The 23,590-nt window shown below is 38.4% G+C and overlaps 1 protein-coding gene across 2 annotated transcripts; it reads left to right on the top strand.

The window, feature by feature from the left end:
• The first annotated feature begins 6 nt into the window (after nt 1-6).
• LOC112123713 (scaffold attachment factor B1-like) lies at nt 7-23,232 on the top strand. Of its 2 annotated transcripts, none has more exons than XM_026654945.1 (18): nt 7-46; nt 1,084-1,146; nt 2,268-2,295; nt 3,181-3,679; nt 4,081-4,127; nt 10,978-11,078; nt 12,736-12,885; nt 12,983-13,062; nt 14,591-14,730; nt 15,817-15,908; nt 16,198-16,304; nt 18,000-18,293; nt 19,508-19,645; nt 20,349-20,391; nt 20,994-21,115; nt 22,215-22,327; nt 22,463-22,514; nt 22,864-23,232. In XM_026654945.1, exons 1-18 carry the CDS (start codon nt 11-13, stop codon nt 22,991-22,993), a joined length of 2,235 nt encoding a protein of 744 aa, XP_026510730.1. In that variant the 5' UTR covers nt 7-10; the 3' UTR covers nt 22,994-23,232. The 2 variants fall into 2 exon arrangements, with proteins under 2 accessions (XP_026510730.1, XP_024078076.1); XM_024222308.2 differs by having other exon boundaries at nt 22,463-22,542; nt 22,864-22,955.
• Nucleotides 23,233-23,590: the final 358 nt, after the last annotated feature.

Here is a 23,590-nt window from a genome sequence, read left to right as displayed (position 1 = left end):
TGATGCAGAAATGAAAGAACTTCCAGACCAACTTACAGAAAATGAGGTAGGTAACTGGAGATATGACTTTTCATATATTCAATTTCTGAAAATTGTAGATGATAATGCCTCACTTAAATGTCAGGAATCAAAATTTATTTATTGCATGCTAGTTTTCCACTTAATGGAAATAATTTGGAGGTCAGACTTTTTTCATTTCCTCCACACCTTCTATGTAAATAATGTCCTTGTTAAAAATATTTGGGTTTTAAGTTTTTGCGTATTCTATTTTGCCCTAATTCTGTGTTCTCATTCTTTTAAATTGTACCTTCGTATGTCTGAGAGCCTTGTGAGAGACCCAAATATGCATTATTGTACAGTATATTTTCACTGGGCTGACACAGAATTTTAAATATTTTGCTCACTGCAGGGTTCCCCTAATGTTATGTTCCTCTATTTTGGGAATGCCAATTTTGTACTAACATTACTATTACATCTTAAATTCTGCCATTGCAGTGCTGGCCCCTTAATCTGGAAGGCAAAACCTCTGGTATTCTACAAGTTAAAACTGCTCTAAATCATATAGTGGGGCTTTGAGGGATGCGTCTTATTGTTCATCTCTCAGCAGAGTCCAAGAATGTTACTTGTAGGACATGCTTTGTTTCCAAAAAACCCAGAGTATGAGTCCTGTGTTAACTAATTCAGATTACTTTTTTCCCTTTAGAAACAGGAGAAGCAAGGCAATGAGACATAACAATGTGTAAAGCTATCAAACAAATTAACACATTTTCTCTTCAGATCAGAAGCTTTTTTTAAGTGCACAAGACCATTGTAAACTGATGTTTTATTGCTAATGAAAATTTCATTAAATTGTTAGAAAAATTATCCTGACATTTTTTCAGCGTTCTTGGGTAGTATTTTGAGGTTTGGGAGCAAAAGTTCCTCTCACTATTGGTAAATATTTATACCAATGCTATCTCCCTGGGAAAGTCAGATAAAGTAGTGTTGTTTCTCCTACCTTCCAATATTTTATGTAGGTTTTTATCTGTAAAGCTGTAGTTAATCTTTTGTAAGGAGTGAAATATTTTCCATTCAATCTTTCAGGAAGACTGTGAGGAAATTGGAAACAACGTAGATGCTGCCTCATCTGATTTAAATATCATGAAGGTAAATTGAAATTTTAGCTATGCTGCGGGTTATTTTCGGTCCTACATAGAAAATTGCCAGTTAGTCTCTAAACATAATAAAACTGAACTCAACTCTTTTACTCTACTTGTAGTTCATATTATGATTTAGTATAGATGTTGTGATGCTTAATAAAGTCATAATGACAGTGGGGTCTCAGCAGGGCAGTGCCTACTTATTTTGGAGTCTGGACACTACCTTTGCTCATATCTATAAACTGAGCACATCTGCCAGTGTTTGCTGCCCGCTTTGAGAAATCATCATCCTCTACTATTTGAGTTGTAAATAAAAGTGGTTTTAGTTTGGAAAGTTTAACTTCCTTTTGTGTAGGCACCAATATAACTGAAATACCCCCGCTATACATGTTTTGATTTCCTTTCTTTTAGAGAGGAAACAAAAAAATACCGCATTAATGCTAACATTACATAATCTGATGTTCAGTTCACTTCATTTCCTTTTTCATCATTGTGAATTACAATGGTTAGTACAAATGTGCAATATGTTTTCTCCATATTTATTATTTTTGGCATGTTAGACATAAATGTTCTTTCTAATGCCTTTAGTATTCCCAGGCTTTGTCTACACTTGCACTTTTGTGGGTAAAATTTTTGTCGGTCGGGGTGTGAAAAAAACACACACACCCCGACCAACAAAAGTTTCATGGACAAAAGCGCCAGTGTGGACAGCGCTGTGTCCACGGGAGATGTTCTCCTGCCAAAATGACTACCACTGCTCGTTAGGAATGGTTTAATTATGCCAGCAGGAGAGCTCTCTCATGCTGGCATAGAGCGGCTACACAGGAGACCTTGCAGGCCACAGCTGTGCCACTGTAAGGTCCATAGTGTAGATATATCCTGAGTTAGCTAGAAAGACACATAACAAATGTAGCTGAACTCAGGTAGTTTTGATTTATTTTGTGGTTTTGTTTAAGCAAATACACATTTATATAAACAGTCATTTGAAATGGTTCTAGATGAGCCAGTTTTAAATACAGTATCTGAATTACTGTAACTTCAAATAGTCTAAAATTCTATCTTTGTAATTTAGACTCAGTTTATTAGGTTTATAAAAGTGTTTGCAATGTTTTATTTTTTTCCTTGCAGAAAATCGAGGAATCACCCTTGGAGCCAGGTACTATTAAAGAACAATGTAATCCCATCTTTTCAACTAACCCTTTTTAAAACACTAGTTATTTTAACAAAAAATGCAATGTTATAGTTTGCATTATTCCTATGGTGGACAATCCAGATCATGCAAGGATCATAGAGATTGGAAACCCAATCATATCCCCAGATCTGTGAACTAATGTCTGTCATTTAAATATTTTCACTGACATAAAGTGGTTATTTAAAAGCCTCCTAAACTACGTAAATGGATCTAGAAAAGTTAATTTCAGTTTAAAAGCTAAAGATTCTACATGTTAAACAGATCTTGTGATATCAGAGTATCTTAACTTTTTAACTAGTAGAGCAGAAAAGGCAGTATAAAGCCATTGTAGGGACCTAAAATTTAAAAATTAGTAACTGGATACAGAAGAAAGAAGACAGTTTCTTCATGGAAATTCCATACAGATTCTATTCACTTTCTGGACTGAAAATATACATCAGAAGATGTCCCAGTTTTCATGTTGGAGTGTCTGCTAAAAGAAATTCACAGAAATTAGAAAATTGAACTTTCAGTGCATTGATACATTCAGTTAAGCATCTTGGATTGTGGAAGTTAAATTGAGAAGAACCAGAACTGAACAGTTTCATGAAGAATGTCAAGGACCAGCCAGAAGGTTTTTATTAAATCTGTGGGGGCATTTTCTTCCCTATAACATTTGGGCTTAATATAATTTGTTAGGCTGCAAATAGTTTAGAACTTTAATATTGTGTACATTAGGTTTTCCAATCTCTGTGTAGCTTAGAACTTCTCTTGGTGTTAGTGTGGCAGCCATGCCAGTTCCACATTTGTGATTGCTTTATTTCCCTGGTGATTAAATCTTGTGCCATTCTATTCCTGTTAAATCCGTAGAAAATGAGAAAATACTCGAGATTTTGGGGGAAACTTGTAAATCTGAACCACTTAAAGAAGAAATTTCCGAAGTGGAGCAGCCATATGCACAAGAAGCAAGTAACGCCGTGGCAGGCAAAAAGCTAGCAGAGGAAGAGGACGCTCTTGCTGCCAGTCAGTCGGAGGAAGATGCTTTAGATTTGGACAGCAAGTCAGCACAAGATCTTTCAAGGAAGGAAGCAAAGCATTTAGTTGTAGCAAAAGGGGAGACAAGTGAACAGACAATAGATGAAGAGAAAATGGACTCTGAATCTTTAGTAGTAGAAAACATAAGTGATCAGAGTAGCAAACCATCACAAGGTCTGGAAGCCTCTAGTGGGGAAACAGCGGATAAAGATGCAGGTCCTGAAACCAAAGATAGTAAAGAAGATGCCAAGAAAACAGAAGACAAAGCTAATTCTGAAGAATCATCTGCTACTAAAGAGTCCTCTACCAATGAGGGCGGTGATCAGAAAAAGAGGTTTGTTTTTTCTCAGTTTTAGACCAGATGCTATCTTTTTTTATTGGTCATTAAGTGATGCAAGTAAGCTGTTTCCTTCAATTGGCCAGCAAGACTGATGAAATTGTAGTCTATTCCTAAAGAATCTTTTATTTCTTCTTGTGCAATTTTTAACTGATGGTTTGATTTTCCTTCCTTTCCTCAACCTTCAAAGGTTGTTTTATTAAATTCTTATTTTTATCTTCTGCCAGACTTAAGTTTAAGAATCTGACTTCCCTTATTTCATGTCAGATTTCTTAATACAAGTTTGCAAAGGTGTCTTTTGTTTCTCAACTAGTTTCTGGTAGGTATTTTAATACCATAATTTAGAGTTAATTTTCCTTTTTGTTTCCTTATTGATTAACATCAATTTTTGTCTTTAGCCCTGAGGAGGACAGAGATACAAAGACAGTGTCAAAAGATGAGAAAGGTATGTTGTAAAGGAAAATAATCTTCATCCTAGGATTCATTTGGTAAAACTTGTGTAATTTCTTTGCCTTTTTTGCAGAGTAGGTTATTGTAAATGTACATAATTGAAATCAGTGGAAGTGCTGTTATTGATTTAAATGATTGCAAGATTTGTTTGTCTTTCTATCTGCATTATGTAACCATTTTGTTTAAAAAAATACTTAGTGTGTACCATGGAAAGCTTCTTGTTCTAATCATTTTCTATAGATATCAGGTGACTATATCCCACAAATTGTAACAGTGACTTCAAAGAAAACCTTTAATACGTGGCAAATACGTCCTTCAACCAGTGAAGGTGCTTATGGACACCTCATTGGGTGAAGAGCTTTTCATAATTCTACTCAGTTTGATACATTTGTTTCATATATTTATATATAATCTTCTGTTTTGCTAAAGTAAGGATTCTAATAATTGCATATAAATCTAAATTGCAATAGCTGTACACTTCCATGTCAATCTTCAAAGGCTGCCTCCCTCAGTCAAATTCTTTTTTCTTCATGGAATCTGTCTTTGTGGATCCCACTTATGGGGCATGTACACACCATATGCGAGTAAGATCATGATCTTTCACCCAGGAGTGTCAGCTGGGCCTCATTGCCTGTGCATGTCCTTATACCTCTGTCTCACCTCCCCATTCAAGGGTATGTAGGGCAGTGCGGATCCAACTGCCTCTCTGTTAGGTCTGACCACTCCAGCAATAAAACAGAACTTGGCAGTGTCTGCCTGCTGGCACCCTTTCATCAAATCAGTTTTGTAAATATTAGTAATTGCTGTAAGTATTTAAGGACACTTTTCTGCCCTTTTGGCAGTCTCTTATTCATTTTCTTTAAATTTTCTTCCTCCTTCTGACTCCTACTTGGCACCTCTTCACCTAGTGGCTGAGCCTAAACGCTGACATCGAGCCAAATGGACTTATTCCATTAACGGATAGACACTCTTAGTGTATTATCTGTTTTTCTGAAGGCCACATTCTGGACCATATGCTGATCTTTTTCCACCAGAACTCATCACTCTGTAGCTATTTCTACCTTCTTGAACAATTCATATAGGGAGCATTAGGTTTGGAAAGACGTTCCTCTGATTCCAAAAAGTGAGCTGTCATGGGATAAGAGGGGAAGATCCTCTCATGGATTGGTAACTGGTTAAAAGATAGGAAACAAAGGATAGGAATAAATCGTCAGTTTTCAGACTGGAGAGAGGTAAATAGTGGTGTCCCCCAGGGCTCTGTACTGGGACCAATCCTATTCAACATATTCATAAATGATCTGGAAAAGGGGGTAAACAGTGAGGTGGCAAAATTTGCAGATGATACAAAACTACTCAAGATAGTTAAGTCCCAAGCAGACTGCGAAGAGCTACAAAAAGATCTCACAAAACTGGATGATTGGGCAACAAAATGGCAGATGAAATTCAGTGTTAAGAAACGCAAAGTAATGCATATTGGAAAAACGTAATCCCAACTATACATATAAAATGATGGGGTCTAAATTAGCTGTTACCACTCAGGAAAGAGATCTTGGAGTCATTGTGGATAGTTCTCTGAAAACATCCACTCAATGTGCAGCAGCAGTCAAAAAAGCAAACAGACTGTTGGGAGTCATTAGGAAAGGGATAGGTAATAAGACAGAAAATATCATCTTGCCTCCATATAAGTCCATGGTATGCCCGCATCTTGAATACTGCGTGCAGATGTGGTCGCCCCATATCAAAAAAGATGTGTTGGAATTGGAAAAGGTTCAGAAATGGGCAACAAAAATTATTAGGGTATGAAACGGCTTCCCTGTGAGGAGAGCTTAATAAGACTGGGACTTTTCAGCTTGGAAACGAGATGACTAAGAGGGGGGATGTGATAGAAGTCTATAAAATCATGACTGGTGTGGAGAAAGTAAATAAGGAAGTGTTATTTACTCCTTCTCATAACACAAGAACCAGGGGTCACCAAATGAAATGAATAGGCAGCAGGTTTAAAACAAACAAGAGGAAGTATTTTTTCACACAACGCACAGTCGACCTGTGGAACTCCTTGCCAGAGGATGTGTGAAGACCAAGTCTATGACAGGGTTAAAAAAAAAACTAGATAAGTTCACGGAGGATCTGTCCATCAATTGCTATTAGCCAGGATGTGTAGGGATGATGTCCCTAACCTCTGTTTGCCAGAAGCTGGGAATGGGCGACGGGATTACCTGTTCTGTTCATTCCCTCTGGAGGACCTGGCATTGGCCATTGTCGGAAAACAGGATACTGGGCTAGATGGACCTTTGATCTGACCTAGTATGGCCGTTCTTATGCCTTTGTAAGTAGGGACTCTGTGCTAAGTCTCCTTACCAGTATTGAGACGGTCAGCAAACCCTTTGTTCGGCCTTTCTGGATCCTCCAAATTGAGGTTGGCCAACCCAGTCCATAGTATTTTATAGGGGCTTTTCTAGATTCCAATACAGCAAAGGAATACCTTCCTCAAGACAGATTTGAGGCTGTCATGCCCCTGATCTTCATCCTCAGGGAAACCCTGCAACAACAGCAAGAATCTCTTAAACTGTTAAGTTACATGGCCTTGTGCACTCATGTGACACTTCTTGCAAGTCTTCACCTTCGAGGCTGGCTGAAGTCTTGTTTACCAACCCACCAAATACAAATATTTGTCTCGTGTTTCCAACTTGTATAGTAGTTTCCTTGGACTGGTGGACCTATCCCTAGTTAGGCTGCAAAGAAGAGATACCATTCCTGCACCTCTCCTCCCACAGCGATAAAGATTACAAGTGTCTCCATAGCAGGTTTCTAGTCCATTTAAACTACCTACAAATGTAAGGCGTGTTGTCCTGGGAAGAATCCTTACTCCATATCAATGTGCTGAAACTCGAGATGTTTTGACTAACTTAAAGAGCTTTTCTGATGCTCCTGAAAAGAACCACAGTACAGCAACACCTCGGTAAAGTAATATTTTATATCAGTAGGCAGGAGGGTGCCAACTCATCCTCTCTTTGTCAGGAGACAATCAAGCTATGGAATTAGTGCCATCGTTACAGGATAACTACCAGGAACAAACAATTTGGCATAATTGCCTCAACATTCAGTATTCAGCCAACCACTAGTAGTTGCTGACGGACTCCATCCTAAAGCCTCTATTCTGCAAATAGAGCCCTCCCATGGTATACCTGTTTGCCCACAAGAACATCAAATGCTTTCTTTTTCCTCAGAGAAAATACCAGCCCAGGATCCTTCCAGGATTCTTTCCTTCGAAACTTTGAGACCCAAGGGCCGGTGGAAGGACCCAGGACATCCAGAAGCACATGTGGCATTAATAGACATGCTCAGTAGCTGCTTCTGAAGCTGCGGGAGTAGCGTTCATTTAGGGCGAGCAGTTGTTCAGGTCCCACACATTCACTAGTTGAGAGCTGTGCCAATCGCAGTTTAGGTGAGGGAGGAGGTGGAGGTTAAAAGGGGGGTTTGTCTGAGAGAGAACAGAGCAGAGCTCAGTGAGGTAAAGGTTTGTAAATTCTTACCTGACTTAGCTGGGTTTGTGGGGGGAAAGATAGTACCCTATAGAGTGAGCGCTTCAGAGAAATGCAGGGGATAGATATTTTAAATGTTGATCCCAGTACCTCTACCACTTTGGTTATAGGCTTCAGATTTCTATTTCACCAACAACTGAGACCAGGAACTATTAATCCAGGGGCTGGAATCCTAGCTGTAAGGATTCCCAGATTTTTGTTTGCTGACAAGGCTCTGGTGTGTTTGGCAATATCGCTATTCTTTTCCATTCTTCTCAAGCTCTGAAGAATCCAGGTGATGCTATACATATTAGGGCCACACTATAAAGACTGAAAAATCCCCTGAAACAGGATCAGTGGGGTTTTGTTTATATGTGCGTGCTAAAGTATAGAAGTGCAAATGTTATGTTGAAACCTTACATTTAAATATATATAACAGCAACAAAATGGGACAGTTTGTAAATCTACCGATGTTTCTATTACATTCTAAAAGGCTTTATTTAAAAATATTCATAAGTATTCCAAATACTGTTTACGATATTTTTGTGTCTTAAATCTTTGTGTACTAAGAAATTGTATAGTACTCTCTTTGAAGCTGGCTGGGAACAGTTAACAGCTGTTCAGGGTTTTACATACAATAGCCATGAGGTTTAACTGCATAATGCATAAAGAGAGAACTCTGGCTTGTGCTTCAGAAAAATGTTAAGCTGAGGTGCAAGAAAAAGGGGAGTGTAATAGTTATATGTAATATTTCTTCATCTGCCCCCCTTTCCGGTTACACAAATGGTGCCAAAAATTGGACTTGAGACTTGCACGGTTTTAACTGATTTCTCTTTCTGAGACAATCAGTATCATTCAGTCAGAGAGATTAGAGTGGTAGTATATGTGTGTGCATGTACTGTATTGATTCTGTTGTCTAGCACTATGGATACTTGCAGACATTTGGGCTGAATTCCTACACACCCATTCTCATCAGTGATGTGTCTCATACTGATAGTACAGAAGCAGTAAGGCGGGCTGATAGGTGGGCATATGGTCAGGTAATTGATATACAGAGCTTTGAAGGAGAACAGTTTTATATGCTTTGTGAATGTCCAGATCTTGCCTCCATAATACACAGAGGGGGAGAGACTGTGTGAAATACACAGATTAGTGAAGAAATGGGTTGTGATATCTATTCACCATAGGGTTGTGCTACTTACATCCACTAGAACTGCTCACAGATTCCCAGCACAATGAGCATGGGGATCCTGAACATTCTGATGGAGGATCTGATGCTGACAGACTATTTACACATGTGGCTGACAAACTAGAGGGTTAACAGGTAGTCATTCAGTGGAAGCATCTGTTCCTGCTGTAAATCTTTGTCTTAAGAGCAGGTTTTGAAATCTGCCAGTGAGAGACAGAATGACAGATATAAAGTTTAAATTGCAATGTTTTTCAGACAGGTCACCCAGGCTCAGTGGAGGGGTTGATTATCCTACCTGGCAAGCTCAAACCAGAGAATTTATGGAAGGTGTTGAAATCTCTGACAAGATAAAGAGAGGGAATATCACTGAGAATGCATTGACCCCAGCAGTGAGGATAGCTTTAGTAGCTGGTATCCAGGCAAGTGCTGGAGACTGTTTTTAAGAGTCTTGAAAAGGCATATGGAGGAGTAGAGAGAGCGTCAGAGCTTAAGCCTCAGTTTCTGAAACTGATCAACATACTGGAGAACAGCCTGTGTACCTGAGCAGATTACATGCATTAGTCCAAAAAATTCTTGAGCTGGAGAGAAATATGCAGAATTAGACGCTTGTATACAAGACCAGGTTAGCAAATCATTGCTAACCACACTGAGGATCACAAGGGTTTTAGTCCAGATGGTTGACAGAGAAACATTTCCAGTGCACAACTCTTGTTGGAAGTGAGAACCTGATTTGGAAAAGAGAACTTTGTCAAGAGAAGAGAAGGGCTTTAGTATATGAACTTCATACCCTCATATCTCAATGCCTGTACTTTGACCCATCAACCTTTTACCCCCAATCGGGGATACTGCCGATTATGTATTCCTTATGCCACCTGATCTTAAACCAGACTTTGCACCCTCGATAATCTGTACGTTATTCCCTGATAACCAGAAACTTCTATCCTCAAACTCTGTTCACTTTTTTTTTAACATCATCTTAATAAAATTTTTAAAGCTAGCCTGCATTTGGTGAAGGAACTGAAAGGAATATTAGAGCAGTTCTAAGAGACTGAAAGAGAAATATCTCCAAACTGAGCAACTGTTGGTTCAATTGCAGATAGCTAGATCAAGATCTGCTCCACCCAGTTAAGGAGGACATTTGACCACTCAGAAGCCTAAGGAAATCGGTAAGCGAGTGGTACTAGGATTGATAAAAATACATGTTTCAATTATGGACAGCAAGGACATTTCATAGGTGGCTGAAAACTCTCCCAAGCCCAATTTAATGCATTGACAGCACATCAGGTAATCAGAGCAGAGTAGACCCACACCTGTATAGGGATTTTGCAAGGCAGAGTTGCCAGCTGGAAGATCTGTGTGCAGAATACAGCTCAAGTGGAAGCCAGTAAAGCATTTCAACAGCTAGTAGAACCTGTTTTTCAGGGCTATGCTTATGTGGATGGATCCAAGTGGGTCACTCAGTGCATTGCAATTTGTTACCCATGAGTAGATAGGCCCCCTCCGTTGGGCCTCAAGGCCCACACAACTAAAGCGAGACACCCTTTTCAGGATGCCTAAGAAGTTTTCCTATATCAAATCTGCAAGGCTGCCACTTGGAGCTCAACCCATACCTTTAACAGCCATTATACCCTGGATTAGGTGATTGAAAATTTTACCTTAGAAATACCTAAAATCCATTTTTTTCAAGTCACTGAGGTTCCTAAGACACGTAGGCCCATATTTTTAAAGGTATTTAGGTTTTGCTGCACTCAGCGCCACAACACCTAACTAATTTATGAGCCTAAATCTCATTTTCTAAAGGGATTTAGGCACTTAGGAGTCTAGATTGAATGGTCAAAAATTCCAGTCTCTCACGCATGAGGAATATTTGTGCCATAAGTGGGATCCACATGGACAAAACATCTCTTAAGAACCACAGTTATCTAAGGTGAGTAACCATTCTATTTAGTGGAGTGTGAGTGTTTGTAAAGTAATGTACTATATACTTCGATCTTAAAGGTACTAATCATTTTCAAGAATGTCAATCAGTGAAGGTAAATTTTACAGTGTATTTCAGTTGACCTGTGACTAAAGAATGTGAACTGGAATTGCTTTTTTTAATTATGGTGAAATAATGAGTTTTCTTTTTGAATTAGGTCGTGCTAGTAGCAGTTCTGGTAGAAACTTTTGGGTGAGTGGACTTGCCTCCACTACTAGAGCTACAGACTTGAAGAATCTTTTTAGCAAATACGGAAAGGTAAGGTTTTTGATCCTTTTACCCCAAACTAGCTAACGATATTTCTTCTCTTGGTGTTTGCTATTTAAAGTATTTTAATGGAATACCTGTACCACAGATGAAGTACAGGTAATTGGAAGTGTAAATTGTCAAAAATATTCTTGGTGCACACACAGCAAATAAGATGTACTAATCTAAGCCATTTAAGCTTTTGTATTTTGTCCCTCACCCAATACAAAAAATATCCTTTCCTCTCCAGATCCTAGTTTGAATCAATTTAGGCTAATGGCTTTAACACCTGAAAAAAGGTTTTGTATGCTGCTGTTAATTGTGTGCTGAATTAAATCCCGTAACCCCTGTTAAGAGGAAAATTGGAAGGGCTGATTTAATAGATGATGGATGCCAAAATTAGTAACTTCCCTCATACATGAGGGAATATTTAAGTATTTTCTCAGAGGTTCAGTAGCGTACTTTAAAACGACATTGTCAGATGATAATGCTTAAATACTGTCCCCACTGCAAGCGGTGGCAATGGCTTTCCGCAAATTTAACTTGAGAAAAAGCAAAACTTAATATATTGTGATCTTATATTAAATCAAATGAATTAAGTTCAGCACATCCGGGGATTTGTTTGAATTGCATGTGGTTATTGCATTTCATGCCAAGAAAATTAACTATGTCAAACTACATTATTAAAATAAGGTGTACTCATTTTGCTTAGTTTAATCCAAAATTTCATCTGATGATCTGGGAGGAGATGATTCTAGAGAAATGACACAAATGTGAATCCAAACTACCAGTGACAGCTGTCTTTGTATTTGCCTGAATAATCTGACAGCAGTGACTGTAATTCAAACAAAAGAATCCACGTTCTTCTTTGGAATGTTAATTATGGAGAAAGTTAAACTTACAAGAGGCAAAAGTACATCTACGGTAAATTACGTGTTTGTTAAAAGCATATTCCGCCTTCAGCTGCACTTTAAAAAGGGAAGCCTATGTGAATTTCTGATTTATTCCCCCAGTATAAAATGTGCTGTATAGACTTTATCTGCATAAAAAGAGCTTTTATGGAAATACTTATCTATACGTGCTGTTTCAACATTTTCTTCCCGGTCTTCTGTAGCGTACTTGAAAATTGCATATAAGTAGGCTTTTTAAAATCGTATTTTTGGTGAGTGCTTCCCGTCTCTCAAACTGAATTGTATTTGAAAAAAATTAGTTAATATTTTGTGCATACGACTACCAATGACTGAAAAGTTACATTTTTGATATTGACATTGGGACTCATCCTAGGAGATTGTTGAACTAGTATCAACACGGGTGGAAATTACACTTGCCCTTGACCGTTGTTCTTCTTGTTGCCATTCATCAAAATGATGGTGGTGATGCACAGAAGAGCTAATTGATTTTAGAGGATTTCTTATAAATAGATTTCACATTGTCTGCTTTTCACCAGTTGAACTTTTGCAACATTGCACTTACAATGCTTGGTTCCAAAAGATATTGTTTTCATAGTTGTTTGTCACTTAAAAACAGATGTTCCAGGTATGATAGGCTGCATTAGAGTAGGTAAAAGAGGTGGGGGAGAAAGAAGCTAATATTTTAAGGTTATAAATGGGCTGTGTATGTGTGTGTTGTGTACTTATATTAGAGTGACACTATAATTGTCCTCCTTAAGGTGGTTGGTGCAAAAGTGGTGACCAATGCTCGTAGTCCTGGTTCTCGCTGCTATGGGTTTGTTACAATGTCTACAGCTGAGGAGGCAACAAAATGTATTACACACCTTCACAAAACAGAGTTACATGGGAAAATAATTTCTGTAGAAAAAGTAAGTGATAATTCTCAACAAAAGATAGAATAACCCCATCTAAGAATTCCTAAATTACTGAAATGTTTCAACTGGTGTTTGTCAAATATAATTTCAGGCAAAAAATGAACCTGCTGGGAAAAAACCTACAGAGAAAAAAGAGAGTGAAGTGAAGAAGGAGACAGTTGTCAGTGAGAGGTATCATTTTATAGATTCTATATCTGAAAAATAGTTTGATTGTTTTGGGGTATTTTCTGCTTTGTCTGGAAAAACAAAGCTGTGTTAAGTGAGCAAAGTGAATACACAAAGAGGTCTGGAGTGATGCATGCAAAAATAGGAATATGAATGGAAGCAATATTTGTGTTTCATTGTCACATTTCTGGTCACGTTTGCAGTCACAAATCAAATCTGTATCTGATTATCTAGGAACTAATAAGGCTTAAATAGCAACAAAAAAAAAAAAAAAAAAAACAGTAAAAATGAGTTAAAAAAACACTGAAGACATAAATCCCTGATTGAATTTCATTAAAAGATCTCCACCCTGACTTTCCTGTGTAGACTTTGAAGTATCCTGATTATTGTTGGGGGTGGAGAAATCTCTGAAATTGGTTATTTTCCTTGAATGCTAACTTCCCTTGTATGCACTTGGAACCTTACTCCCTACCTCAGTTGCATTTCTCAGTTCCATTTTCCAGTTCAGGTTTTTTTGTTGTTTGTTTTTTTTTTTTGGCTCTCTGATGTTTTATCGTAATGACTGTTCTTTCTGATCTTTATTACCAAATATACTATTATAAAAGTTAACAGTGAGTGAAGTGCAGATATTTCAATTGCATGCCTGGTTAGGCATATATAAGACCCATGTTTTCTCAGTCATAGGCTTTTTGGTATATCTAGATCTTCTTATGGCAGCCTGCAATAAAGCCTGCTACACGTCAATATCATAAACCAATAAAGAGCGCCACTCCAGAGTTCTGATCTGTTCTTTAGTCTGTTCCCGTACTAGAGCTTTTTACACATGAGAGATTCTCTCATGGAACAGGGCTACCTAGTGCTACTGTGATAACCAACAGTTGGAGAGCAGATGTTCAAGATTCTGTTCCCACCATTTGTTCTTGTCAGTGCCACACTGCTTTTCATTTTAGGAATACTTAGAGTAGCCAGAAGGGTTCAGATAAGTCCTCTGCTTTAAATGTTTTCTTGAAGCATAACTTTCTTGTCAAATGCTGTTTGATAACTAGTTTTTGGCTTAGTTTAATTTAGCCCTCACCTCTGGAAACTTAATTTTATGAGAGGCTTTGCCCACCTACTGTATAGTGTCAGTTTTGTTGGGTTCAGCAGCCATGCTACAAAAACCCTACTAGTTTGACGTTGGTTGCCATGTTTTCTCTCAGGAATCTTCTCTGGCATTAGGCACACCATAGTGTGTGTTTTCCTATTGTGTATAGTTCAGTTATCCTGATCTTATGCTAGGCCAAAACTTCTTTGAAGCTGTACAGTAGGTTCTGATCTTTTTCACTTCATGCCAACAGAGGAATTAGCATCTTCAGTATCAGTGCCATTGAACATAATGTGCATCTCTTCCAGAGACTTAAGCCAATGCCTTATATGCAAAAGGACATTTATATCAAGCTGCTTTTATCTCAGACTTTCTGCACATTCATATCATTCTTTGTCAATGTGGTGTTGAGTTTTTTCCTTCAGTTTTAAATCAGTTTATTTTCTATAGGTCTGGCAGTGTTAAAAAGGATGAGAAGACTGACCAACAAGATGATGCTAAGAAAGCAGAAGGAAAAGATGAAAAAGAAGAGAAGGATAAAGATGAGCTGAAGTCTGGGTCATCAGATCAACTGAAGACTACAAAATCAGGTAATTTAACTGCTGTTTTGTTATAGAGTATAGGCATGATTCGTGTGGATGCTTACAATTGTGTCTTCCCAAACCAAATGATTTCATTGTTTTGTAAAATCTTTTGGGATTGTAAGATGGAAGATAGGATAGTACTTTTTTAAAAATTGCTGTAGCTGACTAAGTTTTAGTCATCATATTAAACAGAGTTGTTGTGCATAATTTTGGGTGATGACATGCTGCTGCTGTTCTGTCAAGACTTTGTGGAACTGATCATTTGAAAAATGGAGTATTACATGCACATATGTGAAATAGTCACAGTTACACAGCTACCTATGTTATTATTAGCCTTGATGTCTATCAGGTCCATTTTTAGGGTGGAAGCTTAGAAACAAGCACTATTTGCTATATATGTTAGGATACTTCAAGTGAATGCAATTAGAAATAGGATGTGTAGTCAAAAAATGTCACACAGGACTTTTACATCGCCCTAGTTATGTAGTAAATGCTGGGTAGAATGAGAAAACATAGGATTTTGTTTTTCTATTTCAACTTCTCTTATGTCTCCATGCCTGATATATTTGTGAACACACAGGGTGGGTAATTTAATCAAATATAACTTAGTAGTAAACTAAACAGTAAGTAAAACTTACCCATAACTAGTATCTGATGGAAACTGCCAAAATTATAAAACTTGTATCTTGTTTATGGATTCTGTTTCTTTGTTATAACAATCATTATTGAATGATTCAGGTTATGCTGACAAGTGCATTTCATATTTAGTATCTGTTGGTTTTAGAAATTGAAACAGTTGTATAAAAATGTATTCACTATGTACCTGATCACTTTGATATCTCTTTAATATCAAGTAGCATCTAAAAGTCTGACAAGGGATCTTCCCCTGGTGTAACTCAGTTTGTAAAGTAGCAAAGATAAACTAAAAATGTTACTTTATGTTATGGGTACAAATTGCAGAAGTCACTTCTGTGAAACAGCATTTTGAAAAGTCGGTTAATGTTAAAAATGTTCACGTTTTGAGGACTTATGCCATTGAAAGTCAAAGCTCCCATTATATTATGTAATCTCCTTTTGTTGTGGTTTGTGTAGGAAGTAAGGGAGCAGAGAGGATAGTAGTAATGGACAAATCCAAAGGAGAACCTGTTATTAGCGTGAAAACTTCAACTACATCAAAAGAGAGAGTAAGTTTAATTTTTTTGGGTTCAAAATTCCCATTAGTAAAATAGCTTTTAAATGGCTGACATCACAAAACTCCAGCATTGCACTCAAGCTAAGACATGTTTCTTTTGTGAGTTTTGTCTGCACTTATAAAAGGAATAAATACGTTAAAAAAATTCATGCAGAGACTAAGCTCTCAGACATACCATTTGTGAAAGGAAGGGATTTTGAATATTGTTTGATCTGTTATCATAATTGTGTTCTTAGAAATGCACTCCAGTAAGCCTTTATCAACTTTTATATTTACTATAGAGCGTTAAGAGCCAGGACCGCAAATCAGAGAGCAAAGAGAGACAAGGTATTGTGCCATTCGACAAAATCAAAGCACAGCGAAAAATTAGAGAGGCAGAACAACGCCGGTAAGTTCAATGGCAAAGTTGTTTGGAATTTTTTTTTTCTTTTTAGAACTTTGGTGACTGACTTCTCACTAAAGCTAAAGGGCACCTAGTCCTTTTATCATTGGTATATGAACTATAGTTTTTTTATTCAATTAAGCATTGCCCATGTAGATGCCCACTGTCAGGTCACACATCAGGAGGCCACAAGCCCAAGAAGAGACTGCAAAGCACTGATTGTTGAGGTTATTCATGTACCCTCTTTGGATCTGAACATATGTGAAAACAGAAAAAATGTACAAAATGGAAAAGTCAGAGGTGACAATTTGAGCTATATGTGAAAACCTAGCTCAAATTGTCATCCTCTGCCTTTTCCATTTTGTACATAGGTTTAAGTAATGTTAAGTATTCTCTGCTGCTTGGCTCCAGGCACACACATGATCAGGCAAGAGAGAGGAAAATCCCCCAAAACAATTCCATCCCACCCAATTCAGTGCTTTCAGGCAAGTGCCTAAGAGGAAGATTCTGTCTCAAAATCAGGGGCAGATTTTCATCCAGACTCTTTCCATCTAGCAGCGTGAATCTTAGCTCCCTTTTAGGTAACTAACCTTGTCAGACCATTCAAAGTTTGCAAGTAATTCGAAATTTTAAAAAAGCTGGTTACGCATGTATGCAAAGTTGGGCTTAAATTGCAGCAAGGGAAGTTTAGGCTGGACATTAGGAAAAACTTCCTAACTGTCAGAGTGGTTAAGCACTGAAATAAATTGCCTAGGGAGGTTGTGGAATCTCCATCATTAGAGATATTTAAGAGCAGGTTGGACAAACACCTGTCAGGAATGGTCTAGATAATACCTAGTCCTGCCGTGAGTGCGGGGCACTGGACTAGATGACCTCTTGAGGTCCCTTCCAGTCCTATGATTCTATGTATAGAAATATAAATGATGGTTTACCAACAGTCCCTCAAAGCTGCATTCTCTGTGTCCTTTCAGCTCAGAGAGGGACCTAGTGCAGATGCTTATTTATTTCTGATACTCCTTTCATAGTGTTCTATAAAAGGATAAAGGTAGTACTGTGTCCACATTCTAAATTCCTTGATCTTTACTCCATCTTAATCAGTGCATCCATTTCCCATCCTTTGCAAAATTTCACAGCTTATCTAGGGAAAGCTAAATCTGGGTAGGGTAAAAAAAAAACCCCAACCCCTTTCATAAGACTTCAACATGGTTTTTAGTATTTTTTTGTTTTTGTTTTTGTTGGATGAATCTGTATCTGTTCATAGATCTAAATAGATTAGACTCTATATTCAGTTTTCAGCCCTCTTAACAGTGGATATTCCAAGGTAGTTCTTGATGGGAAGAGAGGTTACTCAGTTCTTAGCCTTTGCAGATTCACACTAACCCACCCTCCTTTCCTGCTTCTTCACAGTCCTTGGATGATATTTTGAGTAATAGGAATGAATTTAGGGCATTTAGGATCATGGTCCCTTGACCTCGCACCTAATGTTCAGATCTGTGAGGATGTGCATGCTACTGTGGCGGTGATATAATTGAACTCCAGTTACAGGTGAGCAGCCATCCTCAGTGCTGAATACCCCGTAGCCTGTTAGAGGGAACCCCCAACACAAATCTAGGATTATTGCAGTTCCTATTTTTGCTTTGTAATTCATTTTCAGCATTGAAGGGTTAAATCTTTACACCTTTTACCTTGCTGTTTATATAGCACCCGTGAGCGTCGGGAGAGACAGCAGCATTTGCAAACCATACGGGAACGAGAAGAAAGAGACAGGCTTGAGATCGCTCGAGAGCGCCTACAGATTGAACGAGAGCGCCTGGAGCGAGAGCGGATGGAAAGAGAGCGCCTGGAGCGAGAGCGGATGCACATAGAACATGAAAGGAGACGAGAACAGGATCGCATACAGCGAGAGAGAGAGGAGCTGCGTCGTCAGCATGAACAACTTCGCTATGAACAGGAACGGCGATCGGCACTGAGAAGACCATATGACATAGATGGGAGGTAAAAACTCCAAATACAGTGAGTTAATGATTTCCCGTTTGTTGATGCAAGTAGAAAAGCTAGCAGTCCTTAGATTCTCTCTGGAAGTCCCAAACCACGGAGAGAACTACGTAGGCGGACAGTCATTGATGGGCTTTTCTGTCAAATGCTCCACTAGATTACATGCAAAAATGTGCTTGTCACTATTAAACAGTTCAGTCAGTAACCATTCTTAAACACTTTAAACTCTTCATAGAGTTACCTATAACAGTTCACTCTGAATTGAGAAAACTCAAAATATAGTAAATTCCCCTAAATCCCTACATGGATTAGAAGATCCATGTAATTTCAAAAAACCTACTTCGATCTATCTTTCTCCCTCTGTTGCTGATAGGAATCTCATTTTGACTGGAGTTCAAGCAGTCTGTTTTAAGAGGCCGTCAGGGAAAAGTTGACTGAGGGATTGTGTGTGGCACGCTGGGATGTAAAGCTACCTTGTGCTAGCTTGCCGTGCACCAACTGTCTCTGGACCTTGCTGCTGACCACTAAAAGTTTCCGGGTGTACTGAAGACAGGTAGATCAAAGCACAGTAGGGAACTTTTAGTGCACAGCATCAGAGTCTACACAGTTAGTGCATGGCAGGCTAGTACAAGGTAGATTTACATCCCAGCGTGCCCTGCACTAATAGTTCATATAGACAGGCCTTGTGACAGATGGACAAATTACTGTAGAAAATCTTAAAACAAATGCAGATAGAAGGAAATATTTCTTCTCTTGTTTCAGCACATGCACAATAAGGTAAAGATTGATATAGGTTAACTCAAAGCAGTCTTTTTTCTGAAACTCAGATACTGTTTTGGCAGATGAGATTTTAATAATCAAATCTAATTATTAACTGTTCAGATATATCACAGAATAGAAATGGAATAATGTATTTCCTTAATTTAGATTCAAAGAAACAAGGACGGAACTGATTAACAGTGTAATTCATATAATTTTTGTAATTCTGTGTACACGTACTGTAACTCATAACTTGTACTGCCTCAGCTCTGCTGTATTCCTTTCTCATATCTGTCACCTCTCCTCTTCTGTAAGAAAATATCTTATCCTGTAAACAATTATGCTTATCTTTAAAAAAAGGTAGTAATTAAATGAGACAAGAGATGAAGAGAACGAAACAGAAAGATGATTCTATCTGGACTACAATATTGTATTAAATCTCTACTTTATTATAGGCGAGATGACTCCTACTGGCCAGAGGCAAAGCGAATGGCGATGGATGACAGATACCATTCTGATTTTAGCCGCCAAGATCGATTCCATGATTATGACCACAGGGATCGTGGCCGATACCAAGACCATTCTATGGACAGGTTAGTGTTTTGTTTTCCTGCATTGCCTGAAATCAGGTAAAGGCAATAGTATATTTAGTATGGCATTTTTCTCTATTTGTTTGATAAATACTGTTGGTTTTTTTTAAAAAAGGACCTCAGAGCTTGTCTATTCTTGTTCCAGGCTGAAGTTTGTAAGTGTCTATGGGGTTTACTTGTGAAACCTGTGTAACCAGAAGAAACCTTACAAAACAAGGTGTTTGACTGTACTGTGTCATCAACTAAAAGCTTCCAACAAATTTGTTCAAAATGTGGGAAATAGCATTACAAGCAAAATTTACTGCAATAGGACTCATAAAGTCCCTGACACAGCATTGTGAGCACCCGGCACTTTTTTCCCATGACTAATTGGTTTCTTTCATATTTATATATTCCCAGTGCTGCAAGTCAGAAAGTTGCCAAATGTTTGAAAAGCTCACACTAACATGTAGACAAGATAAATGTCTCTCTACAATGAATATTCTATTTACCTTCTGTTGAGACTGACTAGGTTTTTAAACTGATCAGAATGTTTCACAGTTTCCATATGTGCAGGTGAAATTTGATACTTTGTAAAGATTGAGAGTCTACAATTCCAGCAGAAACCTGTGCTCAGCAGCTGTGAAAATACAGCCCTAAATACTTCGTATACGTTACAGTTTAATAATGTTATTGCAAGATTCTGATTCCAATTGCTCCTTTTCAGGAGAGAAGGATCAAGAACAGTGATGGGAGATCGCGATGGGCAGGTGAGTTGTATTGGGTATATTGGCCTAGAGTAGCTTAATTTTTATAAACTGATTTCCTATACTGAATGTCAGATTAATTTATAGTGAACTAGTGTAAGAGATGCAGATAAGGAAAGGAAAACGTATGCATTATAAAATTTAATTTCTTTTTTAAATAGGTAAAAATGAAAACACTTGAGTAATCTGATCGCTTGTTCTATTTACTGGTACACAAATACATCAGAGGTAATTCCTCTGGCACTATAAACACAACTAGTGAGTGTCTCAGTATGGTAAAGTGTACCAAAAGGGTGCATAGAAAATGCAAAGGCACAACATAGAGGTAAAAGTGAGTAAGGAAGTCATTGGAAGAAATTAATTTCACACAGTAACTTTCAGATTAAACTAGACCAAAATGAAATTAGCAAAAAAGTTTTGAAGTTGTTTAGAGGAAAATTTTTGCTCTAGTGGTGACATTCCTAGATGGGCTTTCTGAAATCTTGCGATCCTAACGTGCCCTGTACTGATGGATAGGTTATTGAATTGGGTAAATTCTATTGACCAGCTCTTACCAAATTGAGGATCAGGTTACAGCATTCCAACGTGTACCCTTCATCTTTCAGCATTATGCAGATGAGCGCCACGGAGGACCAGATCGTCATTCACGAGACTCACGGGACAGTTGGGGTGGCTATGGGTCTGACAGAAGAATGAGTGAAGGGAGAGGGATTCCTGCACAGTCTCGGTTAGTATGTGGAAATGAGGGCAGTCTTTCACCAGCACTTGCAATGGTCACGCTTCTTTGAAACTTCAGATGAACTTTTTGAAGGGTGATAGTAGGGAACCGGTTTTACCCGAGTAAATCCTCTCTCCAATAGTTTCACTGAGGGTCTGTTCTCTCCTGGCTGTGCAATGGATTTACACATGTAGCGCCCCTGGGCATCATGGAGCTCTGTAGTAAGGAGTTGCTGTGCTTTGCCTATGATCTCTTGTAAGGCTTCCTCTTCTAAGGGTCAAATTTGATTATGACCCTGGTGCTCCTGAAATTCTTTGAAGAGTGAGTAACTTTTAGTTAGTGGACTGAATTTGAGACTGTTAAATGGAAGAGAAGCCAGAATCTTAATGGAAAACCCAATATGGGACAAACCTGGAATCCCAGACAGTTCTTGTTTAACCATCATGCCAGTCTCAGCATGAATTAAGATTTTCCAACTGTATAACTGAAGCACTCACAGGTATTCAGTGAAATTACTCCATTAATCTTCCTTTTATCGCAATATTAAGATTTACTGTTTGTTACTTCTGTGTCTATTCACATTTGTCAGTTCCACAGTGTGGTTTTACCTCTGATTTTCAGTTGAAGTGGCAGGGACCAGCCTGGAAGAGCATTTAACTCCCTTCAGGAAAACAACCCAGTAAAAACACTTCCAAAGCTGAACATTTTGTTAACTTTAAAATTAGATACTATTTCCTCTGAATAAACCACTCTGCAGAACATGACAATATACATTGTTCTCAGATTGAATTTTGATTAGTGGGTTGGTCAGAATGGCCAGCCTGGATACTCGGAGAAGAAGTCATTGTGCATCAAATATACCCTGTTGCATAAAGAGGATTAAGGAAATCCTATTTCCTCATTTGTTACATTAGGTGGATTGTTCAGCAACTTTATTACTGAGGTATGGTTAAACAGCTGAACATTGTAGATTCAGGATTGGTAAGCTTGTATCTTGGTAAATGATACTAATATGTTTATGAATGAGATGTTACGTTTGGCTTCACTGCATGCTATGAAACTGGTAAGAAACATACCTAAAGATTTTTCTTCCTTTCTTTCCTTCCAGAGATGGACGTGATTGGGGAGATCATGGTCGAAAGTTTGAGGGACATAAAGATCGTTCATGGCAGGGCAGTGCAGATGGAGGAATGATGGGACGGGATCATGAGAGATGGCAAGGTACACTTACTGCTTTATTGCTAATTGCTGCTAGACTTCTACTGGTAAACATAGAGCATTATTAGCATAAAGAAAGCAAAACTGGAATAGGGGGAATAATAAAGGGAATGCTTGAAACATTCTTTTTAATTCTAGGTGGTGGTAGAGGCAGGCCAGGCCATGCAGTGCATCGGGGAGGCCTGTCAGGGTAAGCAGCTTTATCAAGGATAATTGGGGTTTGTACCTTTTATTCCCATTCCCTTCCCTTTGTAACAGTCATTCCTTTGCATGTTTAAATTATTCAGCAGAATCTTTTGTGAGAGAACAAAAGTTATTTGGAGTTATGCAACGTAAAATAATTCAAGAACGTTTGTGATTTGTCATTGATACAATGTCAGTGAGTAATAAATATTCCCATGATTTTTACCTGGTGCATCTTACTGAGCGAAAATCATACAAGAAATGCAAATGGCACCAATTGTATCAATTTGATCATCGAGGTTGCTGTGAAAACTTAAACGCTTTGAAGAAAACTTAGTGTGTGAATCTCTTTGTAGGCGTGGAGGCTTCATGCAGAGTGGCGGCCAAGGCCAGATGGTGCATGGCGGAGGGATTCAAGGGGAAGGATTTGCAGGCCAGGAGAGAGCAAACAGACCCAGTGACCCCCGTTTCAACCGTCGCTACTGAATGTGTTTTAATTTTTTAATGTGAGATGGCAACAGAGGTGAATTCTCTCTTACCCAGGGTTCCCATTAATTGTAACCGATGGGTTACCATCAATGTGTCATTTTTTTAAGCTGCTGCCACATTATATAGCTCACTACAATGTGAACGCCTTTGTTTTTGTAATGTGTTGTTCATACCCCATTTAAAATGTTAGTCGATGAAGCATTCCATTTTCCATAAATAAAACCAGTTTACAGTTACCTGTCTTCTGTCCCAATGGCACTGCAAATGCCAGAGTTAGAATTTGACCAGGAGGTCACCTGACAAAGGGGACTGCAACTTTAAAAGGAGGATTCTCTTACCAGCCATTTTAGGGACAGAGAAACAGGCTAGATGGAGAAGAAAGAGAAGAGGGTCCAGGAACACAGAAAAGACACTGACCAAATCCCGTAAGGCTCTTGGAGTGATGAGGAAACAGGCAGAGATTTGTGTCCAGCGTTTGTATTTCCCACTAGGTCTCTCAAAGTTCACTTGTGAATAATTTTACTGGAATGAACTCACTTTTCTTCTGGGATAGTGTGTGTCCACACAGGGAACACTGAGTGGTGCCCCCAAGCA

This window comes from Terrapene carolina, unplaced genomic scaffold (assembly GCF_002925995.2).
Source record: "Terrapene carolina triunguis isolate 2854851 unplaced genomic scaffold, T_m_triunguis-2.0 Scaffold194, whole genome shotgun sequence".
Classification (NCBI taxonomy): Eukaryota; Metazoa; Chordata; order Testudines; family Emydidae; genus Terrapene; species Terrapene triunguis.
This window is presented reverse-complemented; position numbering and strand designations above follow the sequence as displayed.